At 43.3% G+C, this 26,664-nt stretch overlaps 1 protein-coding gene across 2 annotated transcripts in view; it reads right to left on the bottom strand.

The window, feature by feature from the left end:
* Positions 1-26,349, bottom strand: part of Cdh3 (cadherin 3) — a 45,064-nt gene extending 18,715 nt beyond the window's left edge. Inside the window, exons 1-3 of one of the 2 annotated variants that reach the window (XM_071604132.1) lie at positions 26,302-26,349; positions 25,972-26,092; positions 19,097-19,099 (exon numbers count right to left, since the gene is read on the bottom strand). In XM_071604132.1, coding sequence (XP_071460233.1) covers positions 19,097-19,099; positions 25,972-26,092; positions 26,302-26,349 — 172 coding nt within the window. The remainder of the gene's footprint in view (positions 1-19,096; positions 19,100-25,971; positions 26,093-26,301) is intronic. The other variant, XM_027933160.2, reaches the window with a different exon arrangement.
* Between the last annotated feature and the right edge of the window lie 315 nt (positions 26,350-26,664).

The raw sequence follows: 26,664 nt of genomic DNA, 5'->3' as shown, positions 1-26,664 counted from the left end.
AAATTTAAAAACATAAATATAAACAAGGGCTGGGGAGCCGGGCACAGTGGCACATACCTATAATCCCAGAAGCTTAGGAGACTGAGATAGGAGGATTTCGAGTTCAAAGCCAGCCTCAGCAAAAGTGAGGTGCTAAGCAACCCAGTAAGACCTATCTCTAAATAAAATAAAAAATAGGGCTGGGGATGTGGTCAAGTGCCCCTGAGTTCAATCCCTGGTACAAAAAAAAAAAAAGGGGGCCTAGGGATGTTGCTTGGTGGAAGACCACTTGCCTAATAGGCTTGGGGGCCTCAGTTCAATCCCTAGTGCCACAAATAAAAACCAAAACCAACTTACCAGTCCCTAGTCAGAGGCTGGGCCTGTTTCATTCTTGTAACAACCCTCCTAGGTAGGCATTAGCCCTTTTCAAAGATAAGAAAACTCATGCTCACAAGCTGGGTGGCTGAGGATCAGGCTACCTTCTCTATAGGGTTAGCTTGGCTCACAATGGCTTTAGCAACCAAGGACTTATGGCCAATAAGCAATCTGAGGAATCTACCCTTCTTTGAAGCCAAAGCAAAAAATCAGGGAAACTGCCAGAGGCCACACTTTGGGCCTCATAAGAACCAGATCTGACCCAGTACTCATAGTTTTGCTAGGCTACAGCATAACAAGGACATTACTGTCCCTGGGCCATACAAATGTCCTGTTTGGAAGAGTTGTTTAGTTATTAGGTTATTATTACCATTTGGATTAAGTATCTTTTTTTTTTTTTTTCCTCTCAGGATTATACTGGGTATTGAACCCAGGGACACTCTATCACTGAGCTACATCTCAGCCCTTTTTATTTTGAGACAGGGTCTCACTAACTTGCCTGGGTTTGTCTCAAACTTGTAATCTTCCTATCCTGACTTCCTATGCAGCTGGGATCACAAGCCACGGTGCCCAGCTTAAAAATATTTTTCCTTATAATAAAGAGTAAGGTCCACCTCCCCCAATACTGAGAATTGAACCAGGGGAACTCTACCATTGAGCTACATCCTTAGCCCTTTTTAAATTTTATTTTCAGACATGGTTTTGCTAAACTGCACTGGTGGTCTTTCAACTTTAAATCCTCCTGCCTCAGCTTCCTTAGTACAGGGATTACAGGTGTGTGCCGTGGTATGTAGCTGATATTTTATTTTTAACTACAAAAGTAATTTGAACATAACAAAGTATTTAAAAAAGTATAATATATGGGCTGGGGTTGTGGTTCAGTGGTAGAGCACTTGCCTAGCACGGGTGAGGCAGTGGGTTCTATCCTCAGCACCACATAAAGATGAATAAATAAAGGTAGTGTGTCCATCTATCACTAAAAAATATTAAAGTATAATAAAAAAGTAGAATTTTAAAAAATTAATACCAGAATATGTATAGAACTCCTAAAACTCAACAAGAAAAAACTAATAAAAAAAAAAAAAAAGGCAAAGGACTGGAAAAGACATTTCTTTGAAGAAGATAAACAAGTGCATTAAAAGATACTAAATATCATTAGTCATTAGGGAAATGCAAGTTAAAATTATAATGAGATACCACTTCATACCCTCTTGGATGGCTATTTAAAAAAATGAAGGAAAATAACAAGTCTTGGCAAGAATGTAGAGAAATTGGAAGCCTCCCACATTGCTGGTGGGAATGTGAAATGGTGCAGCCAATGTGGAAAAGAGTTTGGCAGTTCATCCAAAAGTCAACGTAAGGCTTGGGGTGAGCTCAGTGGGACAGCACTTGTCCAGCATGGGTGAGGCCCTGGGCTCAATCCTCAGCACTACCCCTACCCCCAATACATAAAAGTCACATGGAGAGTTACAAAGATTAGAAATTCCACTCTTAGCATAATTTTGTTTTGTTTCTGGTGCTGAGATTGAACCCATGACCCTGTGCCTGCTGAGCATGTTCTCTAACACTGAACTACACCCCCAGACCCAGCATAATGTTTTCAAGGTTTATTGATATTCTCGCATGTCAGAACTTTATTCTTCTTAAAGTTTGAATAATATTCCCTGATATGGGTATAACATGCTTTTTCATCTCTCTTTTTTTTAAATTTTGGTAGTCTTAGGGATAAAACCCAGGGGCACTTTACCTCTGAGCTATATACCCCCCACCTCCCTCCCTTTTTTTTTTTTTTTGGTGGTGCTTGGGATTGAACCCAGGGCCTTGTGCATGTGAGGCAAGCACTCTGCCAACTGAGCATCCCAGTCCCCCCAGCCCTTTTTATTTTTTATTTGAGACAGGGTCTCACTAAGTTGCTGAGGCTGGCCTCTTGGGATCCTTTTCCCTCAATCTCCTGAGTAGCTGGGATTAAAGACATGTGCCACTGTGCCCAGAATAAAATGGTAAATTTTATGTTATGGATATTTTACCACTCACAAAAGGGGTAGAAGCCTGACACAGGTGTGTAAAATGTACAATCTTTTGGAAAAAAGTCTGTCAATATATACTGAACTTAAGTATACGCAATTACGAAGATTTAGTAATTCTACTCTGAGGTATAGACCTCACAAAATACATGTACCAAAAGCATTCAATGTTTATTGAAGCACTATTCATAAGAGCTAAAAACTGTAAACAGTAAATATTCATCAAGGTAGGATGGAGAGAAACACTGTGGTATAATTACATATTGAAATGAATCAACTACAAGGACACCCAACAACATGGGTGACTCTAACATTGTTGAATAATAGAAACCAGATACATGCAAGGACACATGTATTGTCCTGGAAGAAAGAAATATCATTTCTCCTCAATCCTGAGGCCCCCAGTCAAGATAGACCCCTGAAACAAAAAAGACAGATTTAACAACAACTACAAAAAAAGGTTTATTAATGTGTGCGGTGCATAATACATGGGCAAAACCTCAGGGAAAGGTAGCTCAAAGCAGTGGTTTAGAACTCTGGTTTACACAGCACCAGCAACAAAAAACAATAAATTTTAGAGATGACAAGACGAAGGAAAGCAGTTCCAAGCTTCCAGAGGGAGGAAACTGTGGGATGGTAAATACATGAGAGTAAACTAATGGAGCGAGATTTGCAGATTCCTCTGGAGCTGTCTCTGAGCTGATAAGAGTTGACTCCAGTAAAGGAGAATTTATATCCGGTCACTAGGTAGAAAGCTGGGGTGGGGTGGGGGGCATAGAAAGAGCTCTTCCTTCAGTTTGCTGCTTCTTAATATTTATGTCAAAGATGCATATTTGGGGGTGCAACATTCTGGTATTCATTAGCATATTTCCATCCACATAAAGCTCAAAAATAGGCAAAACTTATCTAGGTAAAAGAAGGAAAGACACTGCCCACTCTTGGAGAGGGGTTGTGATTGGAGCAGACAGAGAGGCCTAAGGACCATTAAGAGCTTCCTTCTGCTCCTCAGAGCTCAGAGCCAGGCCCCAGAGCCCAAGAACTCACACATACAGGATCCTCTGAGGGAAGGCTGGAATGTGCCCATGAGAAAGAGATGATTGCTTAGAGACCAGCTCTGACTCCTTGACGACATCCCCAGTGAGGAGTCCTAGGTTGTGACATGCTTGGCCAGTGGGAAGAAGGGAAAAGGGGATCTAGTTCTGATTCTGCTTCAGAGAGTCCCAGGAGCCATGAGATCCCCAGTGCAGTCATGTCTGTACCTTGAGCACACAGCTCTATAGTCTCATCTGAGGAATCTTATTTGGCCTTAAATCTAGAATGGCCAGAAATTATAAGTGACAAAGGTTAACCCACCTTAAATACAGGGAAAAAATATCTAAGGGGCCATGGACTTATCCAGTTATGCAAAGTAATACTAATGGTAGCATTCTGAAATTACATAGGGAAATTTTTATGCTGTAAAGTAAAATCAAAGCAGAATGCAGAACTACATATATAATATGTGTTAACTAGGCGCAGAAAAAAGACTGGAGGAAAATGAACCTTCCCAATGATTACAACTTATTTTTAAGTCCAGCACCCTAACTGCTTGACTGTGACTATCTGCTAAATTGTATTTCTTAATTGTTATATAGGCCCAAGTTTTCTCTTATCACAAACTCTTGTGATCTCCACCTCCCAAATTCATATGTTGAAGTCCTAACCCCCAGTACCTTACAGCATGACTATATTTGAAGATGGGGTCTTTCTCCCCACTCCTGGTACTAGGGATTGAACAAATGCAGGGTGCTCTACCAGTGAACTACATCTCCAGGCCTTTTTATTTTGAGACAGCATCTCACTAATTTGCCAAGGCTGGCCACGAACTTAAGATCCTCTTGCCTTTAGTCTCCTTAGCAGCTAGAATTCCAGACATGTACCCTCCTGCCTGAGTGAAAATAGATAGGGTTTTAAAAGATGTAATTAAGTTAAAGTGAGGTCTTTAGAGTGGGCCTTAATCTACCAAGACTGGTGTCCTTAGGAGAGGAAACTGGGACATGGACAGTTCAAGGGAATGACCAAGTCAAAACACAGAAAGTTGCCATATTCAAACAAAGGAGGGGGCCTCAAAAGAAACCAACCTTCCCTTGATTTTAGACTCCAAAATTGTGAGACATACATTTCTGTTTAAGCAGCTCACCCATGGAACTTTGTTATGGAAGCCCTAACAAACATGCTGCAGACTCAAGAGTCAGGAATCCCTCCCCTCATGAATCACTACCAACAGCTAACGCACACACTTATTTAATCTTCACCAGGCAACCTATGAAGGAAAACATATACTGAAAACATACATATATACTGAAAAATACATATAAAAGGTCTATGTATGCATGAAAGGTATATGTATGTATGTGTGTATATATGTGTGAATTATATATGTATGTACATGTATACACAAAGACACACACACACATACATATAATTTCTTTTGTACTGATGATTGAACCCAGGGTCCCTTTACCACTGAGCTACATCCCCAGTCCTTTTTAATTTGAGACAGGCTCTCACTAAGTTGCTGAGGTTGACCTCAAACTTGCGATCATCCTGTGTCAGCCTCCTAAGTCACTGGGATTGCAGGCATGCGCCACCCACCATGCCCATCTATGATTCTGTGTGTGTGTGTGTATGCGTGTGTTTGTGTGTGCAAGTGTGTGTGTGTTACTAGGTATTGAACACAGAGCATCCAATCACAGAGTTACACCTCCAAACCTCTTTTTTTATATTTATTTTTTAGTTATAGGTGGACACAATATCTTTATTTTATTTTTATGTGGTACTAAGGATCAAACCCTGTGCCTCACGCACGCTCGGCAAGAACTCTACCTCTGAGATACAATCCCAGCTCTTTTTTTGAGATAGGGTCTAAGTTGTCGGCCTCAAACTTGTGATCTTCCCGCCTCAGCCTTCCGAGTCATAAGATTACAGGCGTGTGCCACCATGCCCAACTATGAGGAATATTTGAACATCCATTTTCCAGATTAGGAAACTGAGAGGCTAAACAAGTTCATTAAAGTTACAAAGCTAGGCAATGAAACCTGAGTCATTTCCTTAACCACCATGGTTATACCATCTTCCTGGTGTGTCTGAGAGAGTTGAATCTCCCCTTCATTTCCCATCACTTGTTCCCATTCTCTGTTTATGTCTTATTTTGTTTTGGTACTGGAGATGGAACCAGGTGTTCTTAACCACTGCACCACATTTCTACCCCCTTTTTTACATTTTATTTAGAGATAGGTTCTCACTAAGTTGCTTAGGGACTTTCTAAATGCTGAGGCTAGCTTTGAACTTGTGATCCTCCTGCCTCAGCCTCCTGAGCTGCTGGGAATACAGGCATGCCCCACCAAGCCTGGCTAACAGATTGTCTTTTAGATGCCATGTAAGGCAGTGTGATATCTGGGAAGAAAGCACTAAACTTGGAGTTATTAATAATACCTCCTTGTAGGGTTGTCAGAATAAACATAAAGGACTGAATTGAGGTGATTATATATAAACAGCATTTTGGAAGGGTCTCCTGTTCATGACTCATAGAGACAGGGACCTTCCCAGTCTTATGCAGGTACTGAACTTTTTGGGTGAACCTGGGTAAGGTACTTGAATTCTCTGGGTTCCAGAATCAATTGTTTGCTGAAGCTTTGAGCCTGAGATATGCTTTTCCTTGTCTTGAAAGAAAGAAAAACATGTTACTAAAAAGTTATTGGGGGCTGGGGTTGTGGCTCAGCGGTAGAGCACTTGCCTAGTACGTGCCAGGCACTGGGTTCGGTCCTCAGCGCCACTTAAAAATAAATAAATAAAATAAAGGTATTGCGTTCATCTACAACTAAAAAAATATTTTAAAAAGTTATTGAGAGGGCTGGGGATGTAGCTCAGCTGGTAAAGTGCTTGCCGCACATTCACAAGACCCTAGGTTCAATCCCCAGCACCACAAAAAAAAAAAAAAAAAAAAATGTATTGAGAGCCGGGTGTGGTGGTGTACACCTGTAATCCCAGTGATTCAGGAGGCTGAGTCAGGAGGAGCTCAAAGCCAGTCTCAGCAATGGTGAGGCACTAAGCAACTCAATGAGACCCTGTTTCTAAATAAAATACAAAATAGGGCTAGGGATGTGGCTCAGTAGTCAAATGCCCCTTAGTTTAATCCCCAGTCCCCCCACCCCACCAAAAAAAAAGTCATTGAGGGCTGGGGATATAGCTCAGTTAGTAGAGTGCTTGCCTCGCACAAGGCTCTGGGTTCAATCCCCAGCACCACACACACAAAAAAGTTATTGAAAGTATGTAGTAGGAACACATACATTTTCTTCTTGATGTAATAAAAAGATTAAGAGAAATAAAGGGAACACCTAAATTCACTAGGTAATTTGGTGTTATTTAAAGCTGTGCTAAGAAACAGTGTAAACTCTGGGCATGGTGGCACATTCATTTGATCCCAGTGACTCAGGAATCTGAGGCAGGAGGATCATAAATTCAAGGCCAGTCTCAGCAATGTAGCAAGGTCTTTAGTAACTCAGTGAGACCCTGTCTCAAAATAAAAAAATATAAACAAAACAACAATGTAATCATGTAAAAAGTACCTCAAAAATCTGCTAGGGAGTCTAAAACTCCCATGCTTTTAGGCATGTAATAAATTTTATGTGTTCTTTTCCCTATATTTAAACAAAAAAAAGCAAACAAACAAACAAACAACTGTTAGTTTAGAACACTGACATGTTGATATGGACCTTTTTTCCCCCTGCAGTACTGGGGATTGAAACCAGCACCTTGCACAGGCTACATTCTACCACTAAGCTCCACCCAGCCCTTTTTATTTCATTCTGATACAGGGTCTCACTAAGTCACCCAGGCAGGCCTCAAACTTGCAATCTTCCTGCCTCAGCCTTCCAAGTGGCTGAGATTAACTTATTAGAAACTTATATTCTCACATTTGGAAGATGGAAATAAGATTTCATAAAGTTATTATTAGTATCATACAAGAGGAAACCTAAAAACATGAATCTGCAAACCCCAGAACCTTATATAGCATCATCTATCACTATCATGCAAGGTTCCCTAGTGCTCTGAGGCAAGTAGTTCCCATGTACCTATAACATTCTTTTGGTTACCAGGGATATATTAGGAACAATATATCCTTAAGTATCTAAATTCTTAAAAGATACTGCAAAATCACTTCCCCACAGGTTTCTATCACACTAATCAACAATGCAGCTATAGTAATAGCAAAATTCCAGAGGAAACCTAAATGCTTATCAATAAGAACTGTTTAACTTGTGTTATATCATCTATGCAGTGAAATACTAAGCAGTCATTTTTTAAAAATGCTACAAAAGATGAGGTAGTTCTTATTCCCTATCTACATGAAAAGATCTCTATGACATACTGGTAATTTTTTTTTAAAGGTGTAGATTATATGCCTGTAATCCCAACGATTTGGGAGGCTGAAGCAGGAGGATTATATGTTTGAGACCAACCTCAGCAATTTAATGAGACCCTAAGCAACTTAACAAGACCCTGTCTCAAAAAATAAAGTGGGCTTGGGATATGGCTCAGTGGCTAAGTGTTCCTGAATTCAATCCCTGGTACACACACACAAAAGTGTAAAGGTGTAGAGTAATGTATTCTGTGCTAATATGTTAACATTTGCTTTTTTTTTTTTTTTTGGCAGTGCTGGGGATTGAACCAGGGCCTTGTGCATGCAAGGCAAGCGCTCTACCAACTGAGCTATATCCCTAACTCCCAACATTTGCATTTTAAAACAGCATCTGAAAAATACCTCTGAAAGGCAACCCAAGAAACTGGACCTATGAGTGGGTAAACCAAGGTGACAAATAGGGATGAGATCTTTTACCATACACCTTTTCAAATATGACCCTTGTTGACTGCATTAGTTATTCAAACACTGATAATAAATTAAGTCACTTTTCCTATTTTTAAAGCAGCCCTTTTCCTAAGAGAAGGTCTTTAGTCAGTCAAAGATTAGTCAGATGATCCTGTCAGCTCTCATGAACTCTCCAATCCTCTCCTATTGAGTTACCCCACAGGAGGCTAATGACTCCCCTATTACTCAGAAGTCCTAAACCCCAAAACTCTAAAAGCTGCAATTTCTTCAAGATGCCGGTAACCTAGAAATCCTCTTCCTGCTGTCTATAAAATCTACCCCCCAGGAGTGTAAAATACATCCTGTTGCCTTATTTCTTGGCACATTTCCACTATTACATGGTTCCAAGCATCTGTAGCACAGTATCTGGGCTTCCATCTCTTCTTGGAGGGGGACGATGCCAATATCAAGGAGAATCCAGTAGTCATGTACTATGATTGCCATGCCTCCCACACAGGCTGTGTAGTCCAGGCACACCAGGGGCCTGGTCCTATCAGCTTTAACCTGCATTTGATTAGATGCAGAACACAACCAAAGGGCATCAGTCTAGGCAGGCAAAAACAAGTTTCAAACACCCACTCTGCCCAAGACACCCAGCTAAGTGTTTTCCTGCCTAAATCCTCATGAAATAACACGCAAAGTAGATATTACTGTTCTTAATCTGACAACTCAGGAAACAAGAAGCTGCCAGGGGTTGAACAGCCTCAGGAAGCAGCTTCAGACAAGCAAAGTATATAAGTCCCCACAACTGGGAGGCTGCAGGAACAGGCTTCAAATCTGAAGGCAGGGACCTAGATTCCAAAAGACTCAGGTTCCAATCCATACACTGCTATTCGCCCACTATATACTTGGTCAAATTGTGGGAGCTTGTGGAAGCTGAAAAATAGGAATAGTAATACACAGCCCATAAAATTACTGGGATAACAAGACAGTTGTTTGCATAGCATTAAGAACTGTGCCTGGCCTGGAGTAAGCTGCCAACAAAAGGTACCATTAGTTTACGCACAATTAACTTCGGTTTCTGACTCCAAGTCCTGGCCTCTTTCTATACCACAGAGAAACTCTCCCAACCTGGGAAGGAATTAGCTACAGTTCTATGCTTTGCCTGATGGATGAAGCACCAAAGGAAGAGGCAGATACATAGGACCAAACAATACAGCAGGGAGCCTGCTCAGTCTGCATCTACAAAGGGCTATTCTATAGGTTGCTCTGTGGTTTACTGGGGGAGGCAGAAGATGGCGATCTCATAGACAAGCTGACCCTTTCTAAAGAAACTTGCTGGGGCACCTGTGGGAATGTCAGAGTCGAGCTGGTGAACAGATAAGCCCTGGGGCAGAGCATGACAGCTTCTTCCTAGATGCTTCCTGGCACCATGGGCTTTGTATCACTTTCAAAATGAAACTGATCCGAAACCAGGTCTCATCATCATCACTCATCCTTCTCCGCCTCATCTCCTAACAGCCAGTGAGGTCAGCTGATTCCTGTTCCCGACTGCAGCTTTGCAAGGCCACACATCTCGGCCAAGTCATGGGGGCATGAACGGGCTTGTGGCAAACTCTTTCTGAGCTGAGCTGATGGCCACTGATGAGCACGTGGGCAACAGTTCAGACTTCAAGTCTGGAAAACAAAGGCCTAAACAGCTCTGACTTCACACCCACCTGGGCCCTCAGACAAAGTCCTTTACTGCCTTAGTCTGTTTCCCTCACAGGGATTCTGAATCATCAAGTCAGTGAACCTGAGGAAGAGGTATCTGCTTTACCAATATAAACTGACAACTTTAGCATTGAGCAGAAAGAATATTGGTGGGAACCAGAGGAAAGGTAAGTCAGGAATGACCAATTCTGCTTCTAGAGAAATTAACTAATAAAAATCAGAGCTCTGTGTATCTGTACTATAAAGAAGACATCCAGTAGAACCAAGAGTCCCTAACCTAGGCTCAAAGCTCCTCTCCAAAGACCATCTTGTCAAGGCTAGCCTCAGGTCCCGAACTGGATGCCACTATAAAACTAGGGCCAGGGCTGGGGTTGTGGCTCAGTGGTAGAGCGCTCGCCTAGCACGTGTGAGGCCCTGGGTTCGATCCTCAGCACCACATAAATATAAATAAATAACGGTATTGTGTCCAACTACGACTACAAAAAATATTTAAAAAAAAAAAACTAGGGCCAGAAGAGTCCAGTCTCTGGGGTATTAAACTTGTTAAAAAAATAAGGTTTTTCTAAATATGGATTTGTAAGAACTGATGAATACTGGACTGAAGACTCATTCTCTTATGTTCTATGTCTGTTTTTAGGTTGGAATTTCCTGCATACCTCCAAACTTTCAAAGAAACTCCTTGAAGTCAGAAATTTGTCTTCTTGGGGCTGGGGATAAAGCTCACGTTGGTAAAGTACTTGCCTCACATGCATAAGACTCTGGGTTCAATCCCCAGGACCGACAATAAATAAATAAAATAAAGAAAGAAATCTGTCTTCTTAGCCACAACATTAAGATGCTATATAGTTCAAATGTCCAACCCTATTAAATGTTCTGTCAAAATAAAACAATCTATCTTTTGGGGGATAAGATGTCCATCAAGTGGACAGTCTTGGCCAGTTTTCCTGTGGACCCCTTGGCACTCTGACTAGAAGAAATGAGTGACATCAGCTTGATCACATTGTGGTCAAGGGCAATTTGGAAACTGGGAGGAGAAATTGGCTAGGAAATCTCTATTCTAGCTTGGTTTAGAGACATATCTAGGTCATAAAGCAAAGAGACTTTTCCTTATAGCTATTACTACCTTCTGTTAACGAACTGGTGTAAGAAGGTACAGAGGGAAAGTATATGGAATTGACTTGAAAGAAGATTTCAGCTGGGCTGGTGGCACACGCCTGTAATCCCAGTGGCCCAGGAGGCTGGGGCGGGAGGATCACAGGTTCAAAGCCAGCCTTGGCAACTTAACAAGGCTCTAAGCAACTCAGCAAGGCCTCGTCTCTAAATAAAATACAAAAAATGGCTGAAGATGTGGCTCAGTAATTAAGTGCCCCTGGGTTCAGTCCCTAGTACAAAAAACAAACCCAAGAAACAAAAAAACAAAATACCCAAAATGATGACTCTGGCATTTTCTAGTAAAACTATATATAGGAAAAGTTCACTTACTAAGAAATATTTATTAAAAGGTCAAGTGCTATGGAATAGTTGGGAACCACCCACTGCTATACATTGCCAGGAGCAGGGAAGAATGCAAATTGGCACTCTTTTGGCAATCAAGAAGCTGTAAATAAACCCTCTGATCCAGACATTGTGCCTGAAGTCATCCCAGATGGGAAAAAACCATACCTGAAAGATCTTCATGACTATTACTTAATTGGAAGACAAAAGTCTCAATAACCTTTCAACAGAATACTGAATCATGCCATGCTGCAGGCATTCAAATGCGTAATCTACAGCTTTAAATGTTGTAAAAGAAAACCTACCCAGGAAAAATAATGCTCTGTAGAGGGGGGGTGAAAAACAGGTCATAAAACAGCCATTTATAGGATGAGTCTGACAATTATAAAATATTAATATTTTCATATTTGTACAAATGAGAAATAGAACTAAATCCTGGTACCAGAAAAGCAGATTGGCTCTCCCCTATCACCAAGCATCTTCTAGGCAAAGATGACAGCCAATGAGCAGGACCAGATTTTGCTCATCTTCCAGTTTTTCCACAATCAACACATATGTGATTTGCAATCAGTATTTTATGTGATCTTCCCTCCCCTCTAGAATAATCATGTGGCAACCCACACAATTTGTTGAAAAGGGAGAAAGAAGTTCTTTCTAGAGTTTTTATTCTCTGCTGAGAGCTCTCTGGAAGAGCTATATCGCTCAGGTTCCTCCTTACCCTCGGGAGGCTGGTCCTCCCCTTTAATCCCTAGAGATAAACCAAGGACAGGCCACACTCCACAGCACTCTTTGGAACACAGCTGAGTCGAAGCTCAACATGAGGTTTGTTATCTGCCCCTCTCTGCCTCCCATCCTGATCAGAGAGATCCTAGTGACCAACCTGGGACAGCAGCATTGGCAATTAAAGGTTTAGTGGGTTAAAATATTGCACATTACCCCTGCAGCCTTGGGCAGGTCATTTAACTTTCAACTGTTTAACAGTAAGCACTTTATCAATAAATGTAAGCCCTCCTTAATGCCCAGTCTTTCCTTTCCTCCTCCTTTTCTTTTTTTTTTTTCTTTTCTTTCTTTCTTTTTTTTTTTTTTTTTTTTGGTACCAGGGATTAAACCTAGGAACCAAGGGGCACTGAGCCACATCCCCAGCATTTTTTTTTTTTGAGACAGGGGCTTACTGAGTTGCTAAGGACTTTGCTAAGTTGCTGAGGCTGGCCTCGAACTTGCAATCCTTCTGCCTCAACCTCCAGAGTTGTTGGGATTCCAGGTGTCTATCCCCATATATGGCAATGTTCAGTCTCTAAAATAGGAATATATGTACCCAGGGGCTGGTTATAGCCCAAGATGTGCTGAGATGAAGTATTAAAAATGAAGATTAAAAATCAGGGCTGGGCCTGTGGTACACACCTGTAATCTCAATAGCTCAGAAGGCTAAGGCAAGAGGATTGCAAGTTCAAAGCCAGTCTCAGCAACTTAGGCAGACCCTAAGCAACTTAGGCAGACTCTGTCTCAAAAGATAAAAAGGGCTGGGGATCATTCTGCTCTCATATTAAAAAAAAAAAAAAAAAAAAAAAAGGCTGGGGATGTGACTCAGTGGTTAAGCAACCCTTGGTTCATTCCTAGCACCAAAAGAAAGAAAAAGAAAAACCACCTAGTGATTTAAAAAGCAAAACAGGTACATCCCCAGACCCCAATTTATTCCTTTCTGTACAGTGAGCTCTTCACAATGACTTACTGCTGTCACAGAGCAATGATTCACAAACATAGCTGACAGAATCATCTGGTGAATTTCTAAAAAATCCATATTCCCTGCTTCCAGCCTACCTGTCATGTCTACTGCATCAGTTTCTGGAGGCTGGTTTTGTGAAGGCAATTTGTTTGTTTTAAGTTCTTGATTCTTCCATTTATTTTTCATAGGTAAATTGGTATGGCTCTTTGATGGCACTTTAAATTATGTAAATATCAAAATTTCAAATGTCCAGATCTTTCCTCTGACCAACACATATTTCGGTCTGTTCAATATCTCTCTTTGGATGCTTTAAAGGTCTCTTGAAATCAATATGTCAAAAACCAAATTCTTGGCCTTTTTTAACCTTAGCCCAAATATGGTCTTTTTCTAGCGTCTTCCCCACCTTCCAACAGTATATCGTACACTCAGCTGCTCAAGCCTAAAATCTGGGCATCAGAAGCAGCCCAGAGTTGGAGTCAGAGTGTCTGGGCTCAAATTTCAGTTTCATATTGACTTTGGACAAGTTTGATGATCTTTCTGGGCCTATTTTCACAGCAATGAAATGCTAATGATGATGATAATAGCTATCTTAGTTAAATAAGTTAGTACTTAGCACAGTGCCTGGCATGTGGTTAGCGACCATTTCTCACTTACATTTCCTCTTACCAGTCAATCACCAAGACTTAGGCTTTTCTACTTCTATCCCCATATGACATCATCACCAGTCTAATTAGATGCAAAAATCTCCATATAGAAAGGATTTTTTTAAAAAAAATGCATTAGTACAGTACATTTGAGAAGATGAAATGAGAGTACTTCCTTGTTTGGAACTCACCAATGGGGTGCCATTGTTCTTAGGATAACAACAAAATCTTTAATGTACAATTCCAATCTCTAGTTTCTAGCCACATTTCTCCTCCTGCTGATACTCTCTTCTTCTTCCTCTTCTTTTTTTCTCTCCAAGGGTACTTTAACCACTGAGCTACAACCCCAATCCTTTTATTTTTTGAGACAGGGTCTCATTAAGTTGCTGAAGTTGACCTCACCTCAAACTTGTGATCCTCCTGCCTCAGCTTCCCAAATTGCTGAGCCAGCTGTCCTCACACCATGAACACCCTACCATAGAGTTTTTGTGCACACTGTTCCTTGTCTGGAACAGTGTCTTCTTGTATTCTCACTGGTTAACTCTTAATATCTCTCAGCTCTGGATTCAAAAGTTACTTTCTCAGGGAAACTTTCCTTCTACACTTGCAAAGTAGATCAGTTTTCCCTGTTGAAAACTCTTCTAGCTGTGTGCAACTTTCTCCCGTGGAATTAAGTATAACTTATGATTATATGTTTATTGATGATTATCTACTTGTCTGTCTTCCCCACAAGTCTGCATAATATGCAAATGTACTGTCAGAATTTGCTTAACACTGTATCCTAACCCCTAGCACAGCACCTGGTCCAAAGTAGCTGTTCGATAAAGTGTTGAATGAAAGTCCTTTGATCCTGCAGTTTCACTTCTAGGAATTCAAAAGAAATATGCATACAAAATATTCCAGCTGTAAAAGTACTACGATTGCTACTGCCATTAACTCCTTACATTGATCTACTGACTAATGCTGTCTCATATACTAATTCATTTAACCCTCACTTCAGCTATATGAGACCCTATTATTATCCCCGTTTTATAGATGAGAAAAACTGAGACACAGGGGTTAAGTATCTTGCCCAAGGATGCATAGCCAGTAAATGGACAGATTCAACTAAGTCTTGTGGCTCTAGATCCCAGCTCAAGCACTCTATACATTATGTATATTACACACATACATTATAATAGATTTTATGTAAACCTCAACTGTAGACATTTAAAATGGTGCCATATGGGCTGAGGTTGTGGTTGAGTAGTGGTGCACTTGTGTAGCCTGTATGAGGCACTGGGTTCGATCCTCAACACCACGTAAAAAATAAATCAATAAAATGGTGCCATAAATATTAAAGTTTCACATTGTACGGAAAGTTCAAAGAAATGCAAATCCCCCAATTTAAAGAAATTACACAAAGTCACATAATTACAAAGCTGGAGAGACTATTGAATTGTAAGCACCCCCTAGCTTTCCCACCCCCCACACATACATTTCACATATGTTCATATGAAAACGTAAGCCTCCAGTCATGAGAGTTATGAATTCTTTGAGGTTTTCAAGAATGTGTCCTTTATATCAATGCAACCGCCTGTACAAGACTGTTTACTGAAGCAGCAATCATTGGGATTAAGAAAAAACTCATCAGTCACTGCTGGGGGAAATGAGATCAGAAATGAGTGTCTGCTTTAAGAATGGAAATCACCTTTTATTCAGCAAAACTCTTGCTAACTAGATTTTGAAATCTTAAGAAAAACTTGAGAAGAAAAAAAAATGCATTTTTGTTCTGTCTAAATGCCATGTTTTCAAACCAATATAATGCTAGTGTGAATAACCTTGGTAGTTTACTTGTAGTAATGCAATTTTAAAAAATTTAAATCTTTTTTGGTGATTTCAAAAGCTTTTGAAACATTATGCAGATAATTAAGTCATAAAACAATGGTTGCTGTGAAAACTAATGATTTTTAATGAAATAGTTACCTTATCTGAAGCTCACAGCACAGTCTGTTTAAGGGCATTGTTCAACCAGAAAAGCTCAATTTATCTGGACGGGGTTAAGATGCACAATTCACTCCATCTTCTTTCTTTGACAGTCTTTCCTAATAAGGTAATTCTCGATAGTTGGATTTCTAAAAATCCAAACACTTCCCAATTTTTGTGCTAACTCCTCCCTACCACCACATCTATAAAAGATAAAAACAGAGGACTGGCCAAATATATAATGGTCCATTCACCATATAGAAGACTATGGAGTGGTTAAAACCAAGATTGATTTGTATTGCACAGTCTAGAAAGATGCCTGTGACTAAGTTAAAAAAGAAAGTTGTGCCCAGTTGGTAGAGTGCTTGTGTTACATGCACAAGGTCCTGGGTTCAATCCCCAGCATCACACACACACACACACACACACAAAGCAAGTTGTACCATGGCATGATGGTGCACACTTACAATCCCAGCTTCTCCAGAGGCTGAGGCAGGAGGATCATAAGTTCAAGGCCAGCCTTTGAAACTCAGCAAGACCCTATCTCAAAATAAAACAAGAAGGGCTAGGGTTGTAAGTCTGCGGTAGAATGTCCCCCCACCCCATAACTACCTCTCCGCCCCACCCCCCCAAACAAGTTATAGAATAACATTTGTAAGTAAGACTTAGTCCAATTGCTTTTACAAACCCTGTATGATACTTAAGTCTTTTGCACAGAAAAAGGTCTAGAAGGATACACATTAAACCATTAACTGTCCTTGCCCTTAGGGAACAGAATGGGAAAAGAGAAGTGCTGCAGTCTGGCTGGGCACAAATAACCGAGCTGCCACAGAGCCGCCTCAAAGCAGCAAGAGCAGCCCTATTCCCGGAGCCGCCCTATTGCTGGAGCAGGGTCCATATACAAGTCAATACACAGCCTGTTTCAATTTAGCATCATCCAGTCACAGCAATTATATACAGGTTAACTCAGTCATCATCTTAATGGCTCGCTGGCATCACCTTTCAACCATTCCCTCTGGAAAAATGCTAGGCATCATTCCGACTTGACTGTGGCTCTCAACAGAGAAGAACCATTATGTATTTATTTCTGATTTGCTTCTATGAACAGGCAGCAGGATCCAGTGATTTCAGCTCAGACTGAGATTTGAACCCAAACTCTACTACTCACTCAGTTAGCTGTATGATCTTGTGTAGGGTTTTGATCTCAGTTTCCTCATCTGTAATTCTCTCAAGGGATGTTCAAAAATTAAATGAGCATAATTATATACATATAACATGAATTAAATACATGTATAATGCCGAGAACGATACCTGTCACATAGTAAGTGCCACATATTTTGCTGCAAAAACTTTGTCTTTTCAATGAACATATTTTATAGATTAATTAAAAATTCCAACCAATCAGACCTGCACAAACAATACAAAATAATATATATGGGGGTGGAATGATAAAAAAAAAAAAGCCCTGGGCAATTTTGATCATCAGCTAAACTTGTTATTGACTCAGAAGCCAAAGGCAGGGCTAAGCCAATGGGAATGGGGTTGAGTCCCAGCTGGGGAATTTAGGAGAATTCTGGAAGCAGAAAAAGACCATAAAAGACATGAAAACAGCAGGTCTGAAGGCCTAGTGGGAAGCACTGGTTGAAGTGACTCCATAGGGAGAGGGCAGGATACAGGCCTGGAGTCCTGTACTGGCTTGCTTGGGGAGAGCCCTCAGTAGCTATTTTCCCCCTGCCTGAAGCTATGACAAGATGGGGCTCGCTGGGCAGAGGTAGCTCAGCAAGCTGCCAGCCTTAGCTGTTCTCTACCTGGGCCCACTGCGAGCAGAGCCCCACCTCCTCAGAGCTCTAGGGCCTTGGAGGCATTTCCCACACAGGACAGTTAAAGCCTCAAGGCTGGAGGTTGGGACTCACAGTCACTTGCCTCTGGTCACACAGTTTGGGGTGAGAAGCCAGGCCAACAATCAATCCCCTTTTCCTTTACCAGTGCCCAGACGCACACCATAGTCCTGTCCCTGCTGCTGGGTTTGACAAGAGTCTGAAGAATTTCTGAATGGACCAGGTGGGAACCATTTCTCTGGATGGTAGTTCCTGCTTTTCTATAGAATGACTGGTCCTTGCCTTGCCACAGTCCTCAAATTTGGGGGGAGGAATCTTCCTAGAAAAAAGGTAGAGTTTTCCTGTAAACAACGAGTTCCAGGGGATCAGAGACTTCCTAAAGCAAATGTGAGACCCACAGGTCTGAACCCTGGGCAAAATAAACCTACTTTCCCAAGTATTCCATACAGGTTTTCAAGGTTTCTTGGTAATAGAAACATAATTCCAAACTAATCTTAGCTGGTCCTTTTTTTTTTTTTTTTTTTTGGTGCTGGGGCTTGAACACGAGGCCTGGTGCACGCTGAACACATGCTCTACCACTGATACCAGAAAGCTACACTTGCAGCCCTCTTGTGTAGTCTTAAATCAGCAAAAGTGGGGTTACTGAGACGGAGGAGCAAGAGAAGAGGCTGGAACTGCACCTTCTTAGCTCCAGTCGCTCCACTTAACCAGTAAGTCACCAGAGAACAGATCTGTCCTTCCTAGGGCTCTGTATGGCCTCATGAGGGAAGCAGCAGCCCACCATCCCTCCCACCTCCTTTCTGTGTGGCCCTGGCTCTGAGCCCTCTCCTCAGATGTTAGACTGTGACAGACCCAGAGTTGTGAGTTCAAAGATGGCATGGAGGGGGAAAGGCATCTGTCCGCTGGGCTTGCTTCCTGAGGGTCAGGCACTGCCCAAGCAGCAGGACCCCAGCTTCCCAAAGTTCAGCAGGACCAGGGCAGCTGCAGCCTGCAGGGATTTCAGTAGCTGGGGGAGTCTGCAGACTACTGACACTGCAGGTAACCCAGAATCGGGGGCAGAGGTGCAGGATTTGGCTGGGGGAGGGGAGAAAGCAGGACAGAGACCATAGAGCTCCTGGACTCAGAGCCAGGTTTGGGGGTGGGGCGGGTGAGGAAAGACAGAAGAGGAACAAACAGAAGCAGAGTCTGCAGAGAGCTGTCAGTGTGAGTGATATGGGGCCTGGTATCTGAACCCTCCCTACTCCCCCCATCCTAAAAGGGAGGCCAGAGCTCACTGGACAGAAGGGCCCCCACCACTCCAGCTTCTGGTGATTAACAGAGGCCTTGGGAGGGAACAGGAATTCAAAGCTCTTGGGTCAGAAGTTAACTATTTCCCATCTTCCTCTAGTTTGGCTGGGGTTCACAATCTTTTTCCTACTCCCACAAAGATTCCCAAATTGTTGGTAGCTCACACTTAGGGGGTCAGACCTGGGTTCAAAGCCTGTCTCCACAACTTACTAGGTGGGTGACCATGGCTAAATTACAAAATTACAAGCCAAGGTTTCCAAGTCACTTAAATGGGGCCAATTCTGCCCACCCCAGGAGGCTTTCAGGAGGATTAAAGGGGCTTATTACATAAAGTACATAGTGTGATTCTGGAATGCAGTAAGCTCTCAATAAACGGTATTTAGGTTGATATTTTGTCAGCCCTTGCAAGCCAGCTCTGCTGCCTGTGCTGGTGATGCTGGATAACTAAATGAAATGAGCAGGGAAGTCAACAGTCAATAGCATCCTCCAGTCTGCAAACCGTCAAGGGAGAGGATGCTGGAGGTGAGACCCAGTGTCCTGGTTCAGAAGAGACTTTGGGAATACTGGCCGCCATAGGGCTACAACAGGGGCTTCAAATGTCTCTCCTGCCTTTCCCAAGTTTTGCGGTGCTACCTCTGTTGAGGGGTGAGACAATTCAAGCTGCCTCCACACTGTCTGCTGCTCATTGGCTCCCCCCACCTTACGCTCCATGGTTAAATAAATGATTTAAGTTCCTGGAATCTATTCTGCTTACTGTTCCCCTGCCAGCACGTTCCCAGCCGCCTCTGCTGCCCCAGCTCTTCCTCAGCTCCAATTCAGACATCACTTCCTATAGGTCTCTCAAAAAGCATGTTAGCAACCCTTGCTAGTGGATTTTATACTATTCCCTTTTCATCCCCCATTCAATATCTTTCTCATACACATCACACATGCCAGTATTTATTTTATCTGTCTCTCTATAAGCACATAAGTGGAGGATTTTGGACATTTTGTTCACTAATATATACCCAGGACCTAGAACAATACCTGACACTTAGTAGGCATTCAATTAAAGAGTTGTTGAATGAAAGATTCATTATTAAAGTTGTCTTGTGGGCTGGGGATATAGCTCAGTGGTAGAGAGTTTGCCTAGCATGCACAAGGACCTGGGTTCAATGCCCAGAACAAAACAAAACAAAAAGAAAAAGAAAAAAAAAAATTGCCTGAAGAAAACTGTTTCCTCTAATCAGGAGCTCACGGAGGCCAAGAGCAGTGAGCCTTGCTTACCTCTGAATACCTAGCACCCAGGAGATATGCAGACACTTGTTGGCTGAATGACCCTTTCAACTTGGCCTTGAATCTCAGACACTTCACTTCTCTATAATAAGGGGGGAGCTGAACTTGACCGTACTGGCCAAATGAGTAGGCTGCTGCCCTCCTCCACACTGGCGAGGATTAAAATCTCACCCAGGAAGATGTTTTCACCTAAGAAATTCACGGCCCTTTCCAGATTTCCTTCCTACTTTGGGGTAAAGAAACAAGCATTAGTTTCAGGGCAAATAATGGGAAAATACTCTCCTCCGACACAAAGGAACAAGTAAATAATGAAGACCTGTGTCCTTGAACATAGGACCAGATGAGACACAGGAGTCCAGAAAGGGTGGATCTGGTAAGAAGACTTGTTGGAGTTGGAGAATCCAGAAGAGATCCAGCTACTGCAGGACAGAGAAAAGCTGACATTTCAGGGCAAAACCACAGTGCTGGGATCCTCAGGCAACCCTCATTTAACCCAGCGATTATGCTCCTTGGTGTATACCTAACAGATACGGGTACATAGTTTCATCAAAAGACGTGTACATTCAGATGTAGTGCACACCTGCTATCCCAGTTAGTCAGGAGGCCAAGGCAGAGAGATTGCAAGTTCAGGGCCAGCCTCAGCAACTTAGCTGTCTCGGGGGGAAAAAAAAAAAAAGGCTGGGGTTATAGCTCAGTGATAGAGTGCCTGCCTAGCACAGTTAAGAATCTGGGTTTGATTCCCAGCACCACCAACAATAAATAAGAGAAAAAAATTGATGGAGCGCTGGGGCTATAGCTCAGTGGTAGAGCACTCGCCTAGCACGTGTGAGGCACTGGGTTTGGTCCTCAGCACCACATAAAAATAAATAAATAAAACTTTAAAAAGGTATTGTGTCCATCTTCAACTAAAAAAAAACTTTTTAAAAAAAGTTGATGGAGCACTATTAATCATAGTCAAAAACATTACTCACATGACCATCAACAGAACACACACATGGTCAAATAGTAGGATACTACAGAACAATGAGAAGCAACTACAACTGTACCCAGAATTATGCAGGAATCTCACAATGTGTAGAGAAAGAAGCCAGATCCAAGAGAATATAATGTATGATTCTTATGTAAAATTCAAATACAGGCAAATTAATCTATGGTATTTGAAGTGGGTGCAGTGGCATAGCCCTATAATGCCAGCAACTTAGGAGGCTTAGTTAGGAGGATTCCAAGTTTAAGGCCAGTCTCAGCCACTTAGTGAGACCCCATCTCAAATTTTTAAAAAAGGACTGGGGGCATAGTCAATGGTAGCACTCCTTGGTTCAGTCTGTAGTACCTACGTCCCTGCCACACACACAAAAGGAAGAATGGTGGCTATCTGGAGGGAAGGGGCTTCTGAGGGGCTGGCAATGCTGTTTTGTGTCCTTCTCTCCCTCTCTTTCCGTCATCCTCAAAATGCTTTGCAGAGTGATAGTTTGCAGCCTCAGGAACTCCTTGCTCTTTATGAACAATGCCTTCCTGATGAAGCAGGAAGGAGAGGACACCTGCATGGTAGCCTAGGAACAGAGTGCCATGTGAGGAGGCTGAAGGGAGACTAGAGGTTTGAGACCTGCTCCCCAGGCACAACTGATGGCGATGTAGCACGATGTGTTCCACAATTAACCCTACTCTGCTGCAGAGCCAGGAAGGCAGCCAGCTGGGCTCAAAGGCCCAGTTCCCCAACCTTCATTCCTCAGAGACTGTGGAGGCAGCCAACCAGGATTTAAAACCTGTCCTTACTGCCGATTGCCCCAGTGACCCCATTTCACAGCTAAGGGGAAGTTATCACCACCTGCTTTTCAAGACAGCCATAAACACAGAAAATAACTAACATTAGACTGTAAGTTCCCCAAAAGCAAGGGCTTTGCTTGGTTCATTGCTTTAGACACAGTTCTAGAAGAGTGCCTGTATACACAGAGGCTAAATAAATGTTTATTGAAAGAATGAAAATGGCAGAGCCTAGAGTAGGGGCTCCGAACTGAAAAGCAATTTTATACTAAACACTAAAATAATCATCTTCAAATTAATTCATGCTCAGGTTCCTTATTGAACTTTGACATTCCCTATGGTTAGGTTTCCATCATACCCAAAGGCTGACTGAGGATTCATTGAACCTGCTGAGGGGTCATGCTGATGTCCTGGATCACTATGTCATTAAGCTACTTCTCTCAATAGCTCACGGTTAAGGATGGATAGATCACCATAGGTCCTTCACTCCTAATCACTACATGAATCCCAGGCAAGTTCCCACCTCCCACCTCTCTGTCTTTGCTTCCAGACCACACCTGAAGAACTGTGGAACTTAGATTTGTAGGGGTCAGGGTACGGGAACATTCCTGTTCTATTTCTCCAGATTAATCTCTTACTCTTGGTCTAGTCATGCCCCCACACTGGGATCCTCAGAGACTGTATCCAAGCCAGCTCCCTCTACAGAAATGTTTTTTGGAAAACCCTATAATAGAAAGGAATAAATGATTAGGGGTTATTATTGGTGGCTGTGGGACTCAGGGTTCCAGCATTCCACTTCTTTCCATCCACTTCCTATTTTCTAGTATTAAAAAAAAAAAATGCCAGGAAGTCAGGAATCAGAAACTTTCATTTAAATCCCCGCTGGTCCCCACAACAATGACTTCAGTGAAACTATAACCAGTTAGATTTCTTCTGTAAAATGGGCTGAGCTTCATAAGATCATCATGATTTGTGCAAATACCTCCTGGGCATCCTATTAAGTACCATATCCTAGACACATACCAAGAGGTAAAAGCCATGCCTGGGAGCCTCCAAAAAATCTGCGAGCTGTTCAGCCTGGAGAACTGAATCCATCATATGTGCCTCTGTTTCCCCACCTTTAAAACTTCTGGCAGAGCTGGGCTTCAGAGTTTCTGAAGTTCCAACTCTGAGATTAAGAGCTCAAGTTACTTAATATTTACCTTTCCTGCTTCAAGGGAATGTTAGGAGGATAAAGCAAGCTCAGAGTTGTAGAAGGACTTTGAAGGGGAAGAAACACATGCAAACAAGGCATTAATTATATCAGATAATTTCTTTGAGCTCAACTTCATAGACACCCGTAATATTCATAACCCAGGGGCAAACAACAGGGGCAACTGTTTCTTAGCAATATGAAAACTATTGTCAGCTTGGCCAATCTTGAGAGTTTGTATGTGCCTGCAGGATAACCCTTTCAACTGGCTGAATTCAGGCTAGAATGCCTGTTTTAAGAGTACGGCAGTGGGATGTTAGTTCTGCCGTGTAACTGATGTGATTCTGCAATCTGTGTATGGGGTGAAGGTGGGAGTTCATAACCCACTTGAATCAAAGTGTGGAATATGATATGTCAAGAAATTTGTAATGTTTTGAACAACCCACAATAAAAAATTAAAAAAAAAAAAAAGAGTACGGCAGTGGGGTGGGTATATTGGTCACTGAAGACCAGGGGGAGAAATACCCATAGTTTTTGTTGAGGTCTCTCTATTTGAGTTTAAATTTTTAATTTTATTTACTTTGTAAGAGATGGGGGTCTCATTGGGCACCGGTGGCACATTCCTATAATCCCAGCAACTCAAGAGGTTGAGTGAGGCAGGAGGATTTCGAATTCAAAGCCAGCATCATCAATTTACCAAGGTCCTAAGTAACTTAGCAAGACCCTGTCTCAAAATAAAATATAAAAAGGGATGGGGATGTAGCTCAGGGTTGAAATGCCCTGGGTTCAATCCCTGGTACCAAAAAAAAAAAAAGAGAGAGAGAGAGAGATGATAGTCTCATGTTGTCCAGGCTGCCTCTGAACTTGTGGACTTGAGGGATCCTCCTACCTCAGCTTCCCAAGTAGGTGGGATTTATAAATGCACATCACTGCACCTGGCTTGGGAAATGTCAACTTATAGAGGCCAGTTGGGCCCAGAAAGTTGCCTTTAAAGACAATGTGATAGCCCATTTCATAGGAAGCGTGCCCCAAGAACCAGTCATTTTAGCAGAGAGGCAAGGTGAGCCAAGCGCATTAACCCACGCTTTGTTTTGAAACCCAGGTGTGTTCCTGTCACAAGCCCACCATTTTCACAATCATAAACCAGACATCCGAGAAAGCTGAATCTCCTCAAAAGGTTTAGAATGCCTTACGTCACTGGGAAGCACTGGCCAACTCAACCATGAAATGGAAAACTTGATCACTGCTTCCCCCCAGCAACCCCAAGCCTGGTGAAGTGACGGCTAATCTGATATTTCTTGCTTCAGTAAAAAAGATAAGGCACTGACAACACTCAAAACCATAGCCTGCTTTCAGACTAGAGCAGAGAACTTGACAATGGAGGCGGGGGAGGGGTGTGGATTTGGCACAGGTCTGGGTAGCAATAAAGCTTCCTCAGGGAGCCGGAATTGGATTTGGGGCCCTGCCCGAGTTAACATTTTTACAGGTTGGCTCAGTTGCAGTTTGTTAGCCAGCAGTAATAAACTCATGTGCAAGAATTTAAAGTTTATGAGGCATGGCCTCTTAATGTCTCTACTTGGCTCCCTACAGCCAAGGGTTTAGGAGCCTGGCGGTTAATTGTTTTGTCAACGTGCAGAGTTATTTGGGAAAAGATTTTTTTTCTTTTCTCTTTTCTTTTCTTTTAAGCCTTTTACAGACTCAAGGACACTCAATCCTCTTTTGCAGAAACAAAGGAGAGCCATTGGTCTCCCAGCACTGACACCCCACATTTAAGCAATGGGCACTTGTATCTAAGTTAAGGAGCACACTGATGAAAGTACTAGGAAAATACGAGGAGCCAGTGGTACTTAATATTTTGAAAGCCAAGTAAGTATAAATCCCTCCTCAGAGAAATGCACAGGCAAGTTCTCTGGAACTCCACCCAAGAATCCTGGGTTACACCCCTGTTTAAGAACTTGGGTTTGATCCCAGGGAGAAACCCCCATTGTCTTCTCCACTTGGAGGGAAAGAACCTCCCACCAGTTGGCAGCTGCTTGGGTCTCATGACACACTTGTTCTCCGCACCAAAGTGACCCCCCACTCAAGTTTTTGAGGGCAGGAGGAGAATAGTAATAGAAGATCAAAAATGTGCTTTGATCTTTCATCCACTGTCTCCATAGCCCAAGGCGGCTGGCTTGGGACACTACTCTCCTCCTGCACAAGTGATCTAGCATCCCACTACCAAGACTTTGGGGGATGCGGGTATCCTTTGTGCGTGGTAGCTTCAGCCCAGGTGTGCCAGGCCGTTTGCAGGCACGCTGGCCCTCCGGGAAGGGCAGGGTTAAGAGTGCATTCCAGCTGCCCGGGAAGAAGGGGGACGGGGGAGGGGAGCGCGGAGAAGAGAAACAGACCCCGTCTGTCTGTCGGAGACACAAAGCACGGTTCACAAAGGGGGCCCGAGAGGGGCGAAGGGGGCTGCCCGGGGCACGGCTCATCCCCACACCTGCGCAGGGGTTGGGGAGGAATGTGGACGGCGCATTCCTCTGCTGAGGCCAGTCGGGGAGAGCTTTCCACGTCGGGGCTGGGTGAGGGGGATCAGCCGCGAGGCATCAAGGGGTCAAGGCAGCAGTGGCTGCGGAGCCAGGAGGAGCTGGACGTTAGAGGGCGCTACGCTGTCCAGCCTTTTCCGTTAGACATTTACTCCCATCCCAAACTCCAAATGGCTTTCTGTGTCTTTCCCGATTCTGAGTAGGAGCCAGAAGTCCCCTACTCTACCCTGGACACAACGTGCTAGATCACAACGCAGCGAACCACGTGTGGTTCCCCGCACGGAGTTTCAACAAGAGCAGGATTCGGGGAGGGGGGGGGTCTTACCTTTTCTCATCGCCTGGCTGGGCTCTGGCTCCTTGCCTCCAACCTCTAAGGGCACTTCAGACTCCCCGAAGCCCACCCGGCACGGCTCCGAGGCCGCGCACGGCAGCCAGCAAACCTGTGCCTGAAGGCAGAGGGGGGAAAGAGGGAGGCTGGGTCACTGCGTGCTCGGACCTGCATACCCTATTCCGAGGAATCCGTACCCGGTATCCAGGACTACTTTGGCCCCAAGGAGCCAAGCCCGGCCATCTCCCGACGCCGCTGTGGTGTGCAGACCCCGCCCGCCCTCCAGGGAACATTCCCGACTAGGGCGAGGGCAAGGCACAGGAGTACCTGCAGTAGGAGGAGGAGGGACGCAAGAGGCCCACTAAGGAACCCCATGGTTGGAGAGAGAAGGATGAAGAAGCTGCCGCGACAGCAGAACTGTGCTCAGCTTTACTCTCAGAGCCGCTTTGAGCGCCGCGACTCCGGGGAGCCGGCGGGAGGAGGCCAGGTGAGCGCAGGTAGGCGCTGATTGGTCCAGCGTCATAAGTTCCCGCCCCCTCGCAGGTGGGGCCGAAGCCGGCGTGCTTAAGGCACTCGCGAAGCCCCTCTTGTCGTCCCTGGTGACCCCCAGAGTTCTTCAGCTTTTTAGGGGCTTTTCCTGCAGGGACTCTTCAGTCTCGCAGGTCCTGGATTCGAAGGGAAAAAAGAAAA

This window comes from Marmota flaviventris, chromosome 18 (assembly GCF_047511675.1).
Source record: "Marmota flaviventris isolate mMarFla1 chromosome 18, mMarFla1.hap1, whole genome shotgun sequence".
Classification (NCBI taxonomy): domain Eukaryota; kingdom Metazoa; phylum Chordata; class Mammalia; order Rodentia; family Sciuridae; genus Marmota; species Marmota flaviventris.
Note: the sequence above shows the minus strand (reverse complement) of the source record. Positions and strands in the feature narration are given on the sequence as shown.